This window comes from Triticum dicoccoides, chromosome 3A (assembly GCF_002162155.2).
Source record: "Triticum dicoccoides isolate Atlit2015 ecotype Zavitan chromosome 3A, WEW_v2.0, whole genome shotgun sequence".
Lineage (NCBI taxonomy): Eukaryota > Viridiplantae > Streptophyta > Magnoliopsida > Poales > Poaceae > Triticum > Triticum dicoccoides.
Window position 1 is genome coordinate 2,600,657 of NC_041384.1, and position 13,347 is coordinate 2,614,003.

Below are 13,347 nucleotides of genomic sequence, written 5' to 3' on the forward strand. Positions count from 1 at the left end.
GTGGCTGGAGATGCTCTTAGACCATTCCCTTACGCTGGCCTCCATGCCCCCACCATCACCAGCAGCGCCGCCTCCTTCCTCCTCTATTTGGACTTCAACAGACATCGCTGCTGGCGACAACGACTATGGCCATGATCATGGTGGTGGCGACGGTGGTGAAGCGAGAACATCGAGGCAACTGTTCTCATTCCTCTTTTGCGAGAAGAAGTTCCTCGAGTCGCAGGCCATAAGAAGGAGAGGGTCGGAAGCTGGAACACCCAACTCTATCAATAAGTCGACCATGACTACCCGCCGGCCACCGTAACGACTAGGGCGCTGGCCAAATGGCCAAACAAGCGCATTCACGACAACGGCGAGAAGCATATGATGTTGCTGCTGCAGTTTGATCTTAACCTTGGCCTCGATAGCTGGCGTGTAAGTGTTTTTTTAAAAAGGAGGATAGCCCTGGCCTCGGCATCAGGATAATGCAGGCAGCCATATATTACTAAAAGTGCAAAATCCAGCAGCCGAACACTATCAACCCGAAAATAAATCGAAAAACAAACCCTGAGACCGTATACCTCGCGATAGTACCTCCCCCAGATAGCCACTAATCCCTATGATACAAGACACAACATAAATGAAAATATACAACTCCTAGGCTACGCCTTCAAGAAGGAATCACCGCACGTGCGCCGACGATGGCGAGTCCACCACAAGGTTGAACTCCGGATTCTCATCCCTAAAGCCAAGCTTCAGTCCACCACCTTCAGCAAGGATACGACACAGCGCGCGACGACATAGTTTGATCAGAGATCTTTTGTTTCCACCGGAGTGCATAAACTCATCGCTGAAACCGTCTGTATCATCCGCCCTTATCTGTCTACCAACATCTTGGTAGCCGGATACCTCTGGAGGAGACAACAGAAGACAAAGACGTCTCATACCACCTGCCTCCCGCTACAGTCGCACTACCTTCGATCCGACAGCAACAGGCTAAACATGACACCTCCGCTAGAGCCACGGTGCATCAGCTGCCGTTAGCAGGCATGACTTGATGTCTCCATATAAGACACCGTGCGTAGCACCTGCCGGTAGCGCATCCACCCAACGACGGGCACCGTCCGACGACTCCGAAAGAGGCACATGTGTCACCCGTCGAGCAGCATCAAACCCGATCTGTTGATGGAAGAGACATCCCATACAACCACCAGCCACAGAAGGCCGTCACCACCTCAAGATCCAGACTCCCCCAAAACGACCCCGGAGTCTGCTGTGGTTGAAGAGGGGCTGCCGCCCCGATTTCGGGCGCTACAGGGAGCACCCACCGTCGCGCCCGCCGTTGTCATCACCCATACAACATAAACCACAACTGCGATCCCGCATCATGCGCTGTCGACGCCGGAGGAAGCTCCAGCCGCCATGAGCATCCTGCAACATCCCCGGGTGCGGGATCCCAAGATCCGCTGCCACAGGCGCCGCCAGGAGGACCCACAATCTGGCCCGTCATCCCAGGCAGAGGAGACTCCACCACCGCCATGTTCGGATCCAGGCCGAAGTCGCTGCCGCGTCCGGGAAGACCGCATCCGGGCCAGACGCTGCTGCCGCCACCGAGAACGCCCAGCTCCACCTCCATCCTCTCGCTATCTCACCCCGCATCACTACAAACGCCTCCAGCAGGAGCCACCGCGCCGCCATGGATCGAGGAAGAGGTCGTACCTCCGCGGATCTGATGCCCTTGTCACCGTACATTCCGGAAAGGAGGAGCAGCCCTCAGCCGCCGCCGTCGAATACATGGGCTCTGCCCGGCGCTGTCCCCCGACAGCGGTGGAGGGGAAGGAGGGATGGGATCGAGGCGGCTGGGGGTTGCCCCCCCTCCCCCCCTCCCCGATCGCCCTGGAGGGGCGAGCGGCGAAGGTGTACGGGTGATATCGTAAAGAAAAAGGCCGTGTAAGTGTTTACTATCGTCCTTTTAATCTTCTTATTAATTATTCTCCTTGAACTACTTAGCTAGTGTGTGTGAGAGAGAGAGAGAGCACTAGACCTACAAACCTACTCCACTTAGCTACTCACTACTCACATGCATACGTAAGTATATACGCGGATCCGGATGGAGGTACGTACGCATGTTTGTACTGCACTGTACATATACTTTGGTCTGTACCACCTACGGTCTTCCCCTAATTCCAAGGTTATACCATGGTCAACAAAAGTATAGTGTTTTTGTCTCATTAATCTGTTGGATATATGTTCGCAAAAAGAAAGAAAAATCCGTGCTCAAGTTTTGCATCTTTTGCTTCCATGGTCATCATGAAGCTGCTCGTTTAATTGTGTAGTGTTTTTGTCATTGGTTGCTGAGTTTTTAGGGACCTGCAATTCCCCTTTTCCCATCCTGCGCGAGGTTGGGCTTTCTATACTACTGTTCTGTTTGAGGGTGGAATTGTCAGCTAGTAGTGATGCGGTCTGATCCTGGTTTAGATGGCTTTCCTTGTCGATGTCATGAACTATTTATCAATTTCAATCAAATTGGGAGCCAGGCTTTTTCATAGAAGAAAAATGTTTTTGTGCCTATCTGTATGTCTTTTTTTTCAGCACTTTCATGCACCATAATGTTTTTCTTCAAACGTTAGTTTATACAGAAAGCCTATAGCTCGTAAAGAAGAGCAATTTTAACATGTTCCCTCTTATCTCTCTTTTGACATGGCATGTAAGAGGGAGCATGCTAAAAAACCATCCCCAAACAACAGAACGAGGCCACCTACGGACGGGCATGTATTTTTACTATCCTAGGTGGCTTCGTTTAGAAAAGAACCAGGCTACCTTCTACAGGATAGCATCCTAAACTCTCCTCAAACGGCCGAGCGACCCGCCCGATCACTGATCGGTCACGAAATTTCGTCCCGGTTGGGTGTCGCAAACATGCCTCAAACGTCCGGGCAGACCGACACCCCTCATATCCAGCCCAAATATGGGCGGATATGCGAGCGCCTGGGTGCGCCCGCTATGTCGGACCCGGCCCATGCTGGCCCACCCGACCTCACATATATTCCCCCTCATCCGCTCACCGGATCAAACCTAGCCACTTTACTTCAATCCCCCCTCCCCCACTCCTCCCCGCCACCCAAGCTCATCTCCAGCGGTCTCCGGCGTCTCTGGCATGGCGGGCAGGGGATCTGAATCCTTCACCTCTAGATCCATCGACTCCGAGCTCATCCCATGTGGTCCCAAGGAGGAGATGGCTGTCCGGCTTGCACTCCGCCGCTCCCGGGAGGAGGCCCGCGCCCGGCAGCGCTTGGACTCCTTCATCGGGAATCCATTGCATCCACCCAAATGGCGCATGGCGCTATGTGTGTCGTAGCAGCCTCGCCGAAGGCGGTGCGATCGGTTTGGCGTCCAAACACGGCAGTAGACGCGCAACCCCTCCGTTGGAGCGCCGAGCATCGGGACGCACCATGGGCCTCATCTGATGAGAACATGGCACAATATGCCCGCTATGCGAGGCAGCAGGCGTGGGAGGCGGCGGCAGCCCTCGCGGCGGTGGACGTCGGCGAGGCGGAGTCACATTCTTCGGCATCGTGGTGGATGTCGCCGGCTCGTCCCAGGACGAATCCATCATCGATCTAATGTCCACCGGCACCGTTCAAGTTTCGTGCTCCGACGAGGAAGAGTAGGGCATGGGAGACGCCGACGCCTTGAGTCCTGTGAGCCGGCTCATGTTCCATGCCCTACTCTACCTTTCCGGCGACCGGATCAACACTCTAAGGAGCGCAACCGGCTGCCGGACATGGCCACAGCAAAACCGGGCGAGCTTCGGTTAGATTAGATTTCATGTTGCATGTAATAATATGAATTTGAGATTTCTAATTTGAGATGTCCGATTGTAAAATCAAATATTTAAGGCGTGACCAGTCACTGTGCGTAGACGTGCCCGATCGCGTCCGCAGGATTTTGAGGGGTGGGATTCAAAGCGCCTGGTTGTCGATGCTGTCAAAAGGACTTAGAGCATCTCTAGTGGTTAGTGTATCCCATAGTCTAAGCCAGATATAGACCATCAGAGGCCAAAAAACGTCTCCAGCGGCTGGTGTATGGCGTGGTCTAAAATTTAGACATCCATCAGACTAGCTACACATCGTCTATATTTGGACTACCGAGCGAGGATGTCCAAACGAGAGATGCTCCTCGTGAGCTCTCTCCCGTGCCAATCCGGAGCTGTTGGAGACGAGAAGGACACCCGCGCCACGTTCAAAATGTAGCCGTTGGAAATATAAACTACCAAATTTAGACAATCCACTGAAAAACCGAAGTTGTCTAAAATGAATTTTTTTACACCATTGTGTATGTGAAGATATAGACTACCAAATTTAGACAAGCCACTAGAGATGCTCTTATATTTTGGGAGGGAGTAGCATCATGCATGAATCCATTGCTAGCGCTGATAAAATAAGTAGATGAGCCAGCAGTGCTGCCGTACGTCCAGCGGTCCAGGAGGCCAAGATCGAGCACTGTATGCACAGTTGATGCATAGTACTTTTCTTAGAAAGGACGATGTATACTGTAGACTGAGACTTGAGCCAGCTGAAGTTGAGTGTGTGTCTTGGCATGCATGACGGGACAGGCCGAGTCATAATTCAGACCTTGTCAGGACGTACGAACCGACGACGACACAACTGATCACTACGTTTGTGGAGGCGCGCCTTTTGGCCATGTATAGATTGAACGAAGAGAACAAAAAGAGAAGACTTATATATTGCTAATGATGTTGATGAAGATCCTATTACAGTGGTGCGATTTTGTCCGGACTACAATTTGAAAAGTATAAGCAACCTAGTCATACGTGTCGAGATTTTGATGGTACCTCACAATCTTTTTTCTGTTCGGAAAAGGCTCGGATCTATTATAAAGTTCACCAATACTACAATGCATCCCAAACATTATAAAGATTGCATTGAGGTCCTTGGATCTGAGCGACCACTGTTGCTGCTAGAACGAGTCGCTGCCATGTTCTTGTCGATGCTTTCTTACTAGAGCCGATTTCTCCTTTTCAATGACAGTCGAGAAGTTTTTGTGCACGTGCGCCTAAGGTCCAACACCTCGGTGTCATACTTGTCGCCATTGAATCCTTGAGTTGATCCGAAGCGTCTGACACATTGTTGTCAGAGTAATGACTCCACCATGTCACGTTACTACCAACGTGATCCACGTCCCATAGCTATATTTTTTATTATAAGTCTGCTAAAATAAAAAATCAGATGTGAGTAGCTTCTCAGTAAAAAAAATATTTTAGACAAGCAACACATAGCAAAGCTTGGCTAGCTAGATAAGCATGTTAGTTCAAATTTTAATGTAAGATCAGGTTGTATGTTCTAACAATCTGATACTGCTTTACTAACTATAAAAAAAATGAATAACTGGCAGTTATTGGCAAATATTTCCTGTTTCAAATCAGACTAGATTTTTGTGATATAATGTAATCTATAATTGTTCGGAGGTGGATTTGAACCACTCACTCCCTTTTGATTTCAAGTCCAAGAGGCCCGGAGAAAGAGGATTCGTAATTCCATGCACACTGCTACACAAAATGGATTGATCTGCTAAACACCCACACAATCTCGATTTGGCACAACTACACTTTCCACCTCTACTCCTTCCTTTGGATCAGATATGAAATTCAAACATAATTAAATTTGTCGAAATGCATCACTTACATCATGTCATGTTCATTTTTCTTCTTGTAACTTTGGACGTGTTCGTTCTATTTGCATCTTGTTATGCACATGCCAAGTATGTACTCAATCTTTTTAGTATCGTCTCAACGCGGTGTTTGAATCAACAAAATCTTTTTCAGAAAAAGTGCATCGCTTGAATCAAACATCTGCCCAAGTTATTGATGTGGTGATGCCACCCCAAGTATGAGGGTGAAAGCAAGTGCGGTGAAATACGAGTCATATGTGATAACCCGGAGGACATAACAAGATACATGTAAGTGCGCCTCAGAGGAGGAAACCGTGGGAGAAATGTATATAGCATACCATCATTAAGTATGCTCTTAGATAGCTAAAATGATTGTGTGTATATAGATCGTTCTTGAATCGTGTATGAACGAAACTAGAGTATGTGTTGCTGCGAGAATTGGCTGCAATATATTTTACTGAGATTTGGTTGCATGATCTGAAAATATATATGATTATATTGTACTGATTATGGTATATTGGTAAACAAATGAATCGATGAAAATAATTAGCCTTTTCCCATGCTCGATGTTGCATATTGAGGTGTGTCTCTTCCTATGCATGGTAGCTTGTTGAGGTTCATGTTTGCAATTATGTTATTGGGATGCAATGCTAGTTGTTGCAGAAGTTCAAAGGTCATCGACCAAGAACTCCAATAACTAAATAAAAAGGTGCACGACCACCATCGACCCCCAACCTGCAAGCAATTGTAGTTCTGGTCTATGTCATGCACAGAGTTATGACCGGTGCATACAACCTTCGTCGAGAGCTCCAGGAACTCACCGTCACGCCTCCAGCCCTACCCCTCCAATATTCGGCACCACCATGATCACCGGCACCATCTAGAGCATCTGGAACATCCATCACAGCAATGTTAATTCTTAGAGGTGAACACCGCCTCGCCATCGTGGCCCGGAAACATCGAGCCAACGTTATGATTTGTTGCTACTCCCAATATCTTTGTCAATCTATCCTCGAGACTTGGATTTGAAGTTTCGGCATGACTAACCCAACCCCCTTTTTTGGTAAATCAGCAATCTCTTGATCAGGCCATAATCATTGGTGTAGCGGAAACATAGTTCAGGTGAGGTTTTGACCTTTCAACAATTGAATAAGGATCAACAAAGCACTATGATGATAGACAAGAATCACAACCAAACTGTTACCACCTCTGTAGCCATGATCTGCCTCGACCTCCTTCTCATGGGCTGGTGTTCCTCTGTGGTTGGCTATAGCCGGTAGGCTCCTCTGCAATAATGCGGCTCCCAGATTTAGCAAGTGGTACGCTTCCATCTATAAACTCCTCATTCATTCTACACGCAGGCAGCTAGCTAGTCTAGAGAGTGAAAGCCAATAGTACAGGAGAAGTAGAGCTGGCCGGCAAATATCTTCCACCGGCCGGCCCTCTCTTCTCCGATGGATCAGGCTCCCCATGGGGCAGCCGCTTCACTAGACCTGTCCCTGACCCTGGCCCCCGTGACACCGCCATCACCAGCAGCACCCCCATCCTCCTCCTTTTGGGCTGAAGGAGACGCCGCTGCCGGCCACGGCGGCCATGGTGGCCATGCCGGCGAAGGGAGATCGAGGCGGCTGTTCTCGTGCCTCTTCTGCGACAAGAAGTTCCTCAAGTCTCAGGCGTTGGGGGGCCACCAGAATGTGCACAAGAAGGAGCGGGCCGGCAGCTGGAACCCCCACCTCTACCTCCAATCCGACCACGGCGACCGGCCGGCCACCGCGGCAGCACAGGCGCCTGCGAGATGGCCAAACACGCGCCTTGACGACGGCGAGAAGCAGTTGCAGCAGCAGCAGCAGCTTGATCTCAAGTTCTCAACCTCAAGCTTTAATTAGCTAACTCGTGTGTACGTTTTTACTTTTTTTTTGCGGGGTGTATGTACGTTTTTACTACTCCCTCCGTAAACTAATATAAGAGCATTTAGATTACTATTTTAGTTATCTAAACACTCTTATATTAGTTTACAGAGGGAGTATCTTCCTTTTCATCTTCTTATCCACCTTAAACTAGCTAGTGTGTGCGCGCGCGCACTGAACGTATTCGGATGTTCGTTCTGTACTGTACATATACTTTGGTTCTTAGTATTACTATGGTCTTCCCTTGTCTCCGAGTTTTCTCTCTCGGAAAGGATTCACATGTATTACTCCCTTCGATCCGTATTAATTTTCATTAATTTAGTATGAATTGTTGCTGATTTCGTACAAAGTTGTACTAAATTAACAACGATTAATACGGATCTGAGAGACTATAAAAGTTCATTATAAAAACAAAGTACCTGTAACATAAGAAAAAATACATCAAGGTTGTTTTGACATCAACCCCGAGGTTACTCACAACAAAATCTGTCTCCTTGATTTCTCGGATATATGTTCGCAAAAAGAAAGAGAAAAGAAAACCCGTGATCAAGTTTCGCAGCTTTTGTTTCCATGGTCATTGTGATTTTTTTTTGTGAAGTTATGGTCATTGTGAAACTGGACGCTGTGTTGTGTTCTTGTCATTTATTGCTGGTTTGTGTGTCGAGTAAGCTGCGTGTGGTTGGTTGTGTAGCTATCAGGCAGTTTGGTGATGTTTGAGGATGAGACTGTCACCTGGTAGTGCCGTGGTCCGAACCAGATTTAGATGCTCCTAGGACTTCCATGTTGATGTGGATGAACTATTCATCATTTTCAATGGAATTGGGAGCTGCCTTCCTTTTAACAAAAAAAAAATTGCACCTTTTATCTGTATTTTGGCGCTTTTCCCCACCTTAATTACATTATGAATTTATATACATGCATTCAGGTAGTACTCCCTCTGTAAAATAAAATAAAATATAGAAGCGCCTTTAGTGATCTACTAATCTAAACGTTCTTATATGCCTTTACGGAGGGATTACGTCAGTTCTTCAGGTTGTCTCAGCCGCAATAAAAATAATTAGCAAGAAGAAATCTAACATGATCTAGCACCCCTCTCTAATTTTATCTAGCAACCGCCCCGAGGTTACAAGCAGAATCACGAGTGTAACAATCAAATGAAATGCATGAAGCCTCAAGACTATTCTCATTGACTCGGAAATGAAAGACTTTTCTTCACCAAAGGCTGCTTGAACATCATGCCTGCATGGACCGTGCATGCAAAGCCGTACGACATGTCTGTAGCTCCTATGGACTGCTGGACCGCAAGATGCTTGATGTCTACTAGTGGTTGGGGCGCGCCGCTCGAGAGGGAGTTGTGCGCACATTTTCATTTAAAAGAACTAGATGACACCTCGCGCGTTGCTGCGGGAATTTATAGCACTGCATATGGATAATATTTGTAATGAAAATTAGTGTATGAGAACCTTTAATTGAATTTGCACTACTAAATTGACTTTTTAAACCTTTATGGAATGATATGATTAGCCAGATTCCAAAGAAAATTCAAGACAATTTGTGTACTACCATAGTATCTCTCCACATTTCCTTAATTGGAATGCACCGCTAACACGGAACAGAATAATTTGATAGTCTATTAGAAGTGCATCACAGTAAAAAAAAACAAAGAAATTTCGTCTTAATTTGTGAGTCTTCAGATGTAATGCACCCAAATGGGTATTTGGTTGCAACATATGTCCATCATGCTCCATTTTGAGAGAATAACCAAAGGTGTACAAAATGGCATAGGTCCTGAGTAGGACAACATTTTTTTTTGAAACGGAGTAGGACAGCATATACACTTCATTTTGTCACACCTTTTTCAATAGGCTGCTAGCCATCATAGAACAATTAAACCAAATGATGATCATAACGGGTCATATTTGATACTCTCAGCAAGGACAAACCTTTTAGGCTATGCGTGTCAGTAAACCAGAACAATCATGTATTGATAGGTAACCACATATCAAGAGATGCTACAGGTTTGGAGACATAATATCCTAAGTGTTTAGCCCTACAGAAGATTATTTGATTGTAGTTATACATGCACATGCTTGAAACTGAACATCAGTTACTATTCCAGCATCTATCTCCAAACAAAATAATTAGAGCTCCCTTGCCTCATTCTTTTGGATGCAATGCATGTGCCTCCAAATGCCTATCAACAATCAAACAAAACATTCCATTTTGAACACCTGCAATAGAAGGACAATGTTAGTCACATGCATAATGGTACCACTAGAGTACATACTGAAATAATAGTGCCACCGAAATAATAGTGCCACGAAAGAACATACTGACGATGAACTACACTATGCCATATGCTCTAATTCTACAAATCAATCAAAGGATGCAATAAAAATATCAATATGATTTATACTAATATGCGTGTGAGAGAGATGCAGACTATAGTTGCAGGTAGTACATGGTAGTAAGTTTCATCTGTTTATTCCTTCAAGAACGGTAATAACAAAAATGATTTTTTCACCATCTATTGCTTCTAAGCAAAACCAACCAGATCAGGGAGATGAACAAGATCCATCGTATTTTGACACATGCTTGCCGGCAGTGCTCGAGTTAGAGAGGATTATAGGTGAGAGAGAAATACCGGACTTGCTGACGTGGAGGATGTGGCCGAAGATGGGACGAAGCTTTCTTCTAGAAATAAGGTTTCATAGTAGTTCGCCCGATACACAAACAGATCTTCAAACTGAAGCAAACTCAATTTTTTTGTTCATATCTAAGGAGATACGGAGTAGATATGAAGGAGAGCCCCACCCTTGGTGCAGCAGATGATGGAGGAGGATGCCGATGGTGGTACGTCTCGCCTACCTGGATCTCTGGTCGACGCCGGAGTGCGTGGCTTGAGGCAACGGAGCCAATGGGGCTTGATTCATTGGCAACGCGGTGCAGGGCTCGGTTCAACTATGAAGATTACAGGGGCTTGGGTCGGCAACAACGCGCGGGTCTCCGCCACTCCGGCGGCGACGACTCACAAAGAATTGGCCGGCAGCGACACCTCCCCAGCAACGCCACCATCGCTCCTAAAGGTGAGGTGTTTCAATTTGGTTGATCTACAATGGATGGCTATATATTTTTGAAGTGAATCCAGACTGAGGGGTTGATTTATTTTTGGGAGTGGAGCAGGACGCAGAAGATGAAGAGAAAGAGAAAATAGGGAGGAAAGGAGACGGAATGCAAGGAAAGTGGGATGGAGATGATAATGCAATCAGAAATAAATGTTACGGGTGAGATTGGGAAGGCATGATCCAATTCAGCCATAATTAACTGCATGCATGGGTTTAGGCAATAGTAATTCACAGCCATAATTCATGGCTTGGATGTATTGCGTGCTCGCTTGGCACTAATCGCGGCTGTGTGGCCCGTGCCTGGCCGAGAGATAGAGAGAAATCGTTTTTATATGTGAGGATCTATTTGATGACGTGGACAACTTGCAACGACGTGGCACATTGCTGATGTGGATAGTGTGCATGGTGAGAGAGTAGAAAGTAGTGGAGAGCAACTTTTTAAAAATGGTAGATATATGGAGTCCTCACTCCATCTGAAAAAATATTTTAAAATATCCTCACCTCTAAGTAGAAAAATAAGTAAAAAAAGAAAAGAAAAAAAAATCACCAACGCAACCTACCAGCGAGCGCCACTTTGCGTAGCCCTTCATTAAAAAATATGTGGGATCATCACCTCCATATAAAAAGAAAAAAATATTTAAAATTTTTCTCTCTTCATTTAAAAATAATATCATAAAAGCTTTTTCACCGCGGCCAACCAGCTTGCGCCACGTGGCATAGCTGGTTGGCCGCCTTTCACGCGACACTTAATGGGTTTAATTAATATGACTGACATGTGTGCGGTTGATGACCCACAAGTATAGGGGATCTATCGTAATTCTTTCGATAAGTAAGAGTGTCGAACCCAACAAGGAGCAGAAGGAAATGATAAGTGGTTTTCAGCAAGGTATTCTCTGCAAGTACTGAAATAAGTGGTAACGGATAGTTTTGTGATAAGATAATTTGTAACGAGCAACAAGTAACAAAATTAAATAAAATGCAGCAAGGTGGCCCAATCCTTTTTGTAGCAAAGGACACGTCTGGACAAACTCTTATATAAGGAAAAGTCCTCCCGAGGACACATGGGAATATCGTTAAGCTAGTTTTCATCACGTTCATATGATTTGCGTTCGGTACTTTGATAATTTGACATGTGGGTGGACCGGTGCTTGGGTGCTGTTCTTACTTGGACAAGCATCCCACTTATGATTAACCTCTATTGCAAGCATCCGCAACTACAACAAAAGTATTAAGGTAAAGCTAACCATAGCATGAAACATATGGATCCAAATCAGCCCCTTACGAAGCAACGCATAAACTAGGGTTTAAGCTTCTGTCACTCTAGCAACCCATCATCTAATTATTACTTCTCAATGCCTTCCTCTAGGCCCAAATAATGGTGAAGTGTTATGTAGTCGACGTTCACATAACACCACTAGAAGCTGGACAACATACATCTCATCAAAATATCGAACGAATACCAAATTCACATGACTACTAATAGCAAGACTTCTCTCTTGTCCTCAGGAACAAACGTAACTACTCACAAAGCATATTCATGTTCATAATCAGAGGGGTAATAATATGCATAAAGGATCTGAACATATGATCTTCCACCAATTAAACCAACTAGCATCAACTACAAGGAGTAATTAACACTACTAGCAACCTACTAGCACCAATCCCGGACTTGGAGACAAGAATTGGATACAAGAGATGAGCTAGGGTTTTGAGATGAGATGGTGCTGATGAAGATGTTGATGGAGATTGCCCTCTCCCGATGAGAGGAGCGTTGGTGATGACGATGGCGATGATCTCCCCCTCCGGGAGGGAAGTTTCCCCGGCAGAACAGCTCTGCCGGAGCCCTAGATTGGTTCCGCCAAGGTTCCGCCTCGTGGCGGCGGAGTTTCCTCCCGAAAGGTTGCTTCTTATTTTTTTTCTTGACGAAAGACTTCATATAGCAGAACATGGTCATCAGAGAGCCACCAGGGGCCCCACGAGGTTGGGGGGCGCGCCCTAGGGGGGGCGCTCCACACCCTCGTGGAAAGGGTGTGGCCCCCCTGGTCTTCATCTTTGGCGAAGATTTTTCATTATTTATTATAAGGTATTCCGTGGAGTTTCAGGACTTTTGGAGTTGTGCAGAATAGGTCTCTAATATTTGCTTCTTTTCCAGCTCAGAATTCCAGCTGCCGGCATTCTCCCTCCTTATGTAAACCTTGTAAAATAAGAGAGAATAGCCATAAGTATTGTGACATAATGTGAAATAACAGCCCATAATGCAATAAATATCGATATAAAAGCATGATGCAAAATGGACGTATCAACTCCCCCAAGCTTTGACCTCGCTTGGCCTCAAGCGAAAGCCGATAACAATAAATATGTCCCCGTGTTTAGAGGTAGAGGCGTCGATAAAAATAAAATACGGACATGAGGGCATCATGATTATTCTCATAACAGCAACATATATAGATATTGTCATATGATTACTTATGTTCAAGTGATGATCTATTCACAATGCAAAAGTATGAATCAGAAACCTTATTGAGAACCAACAAACTATAACCTCAATCATTGAAGCAATTGCAATTTATCATAACATCAGAAAGAGTCTATGTCAGAGCTAAAAAGCAAGTCCACATACTCAACTATCATCTAGTCCTTCATAA

General features: G+C 45.8%; 1 protein-coding gene across 1 annotated transcript; it reads left to right on the plus strand.

Moving 5' to 3' along the window:
* The first annotated feature begins 7,057 nt into the window (after positions 1-7,057).
* Positions 7,058-7,731, plus strand: LOC119270854 (probable transcriptional regulator RABBIT EARS). Its single transcript, XM_037552903.1, has one exon. It carries the CDS (start codon positions 7,125-7,127, stop codon positions 7,554-7,556), a length of 432 nt encoding a protein of 143 aa, XP_037408800.1. The 5' UTR covers positions 7,058-7,124; the 3' UTR covers positions 7,557-7,731.
* The last annotated feature ends 5,616 nt before the right edge of the window (positions 7,732-13,347 follow it).

Excerpts from the sequence above, each read along its gene's own strand:
- LOC119270854 (XM_037552903.1), top strand. The coding sequence starts at position 7,125 with ATGGATCAGGCTCCCCATGGGGCAGCCGCTTCACTAGACCTGTCCCTG.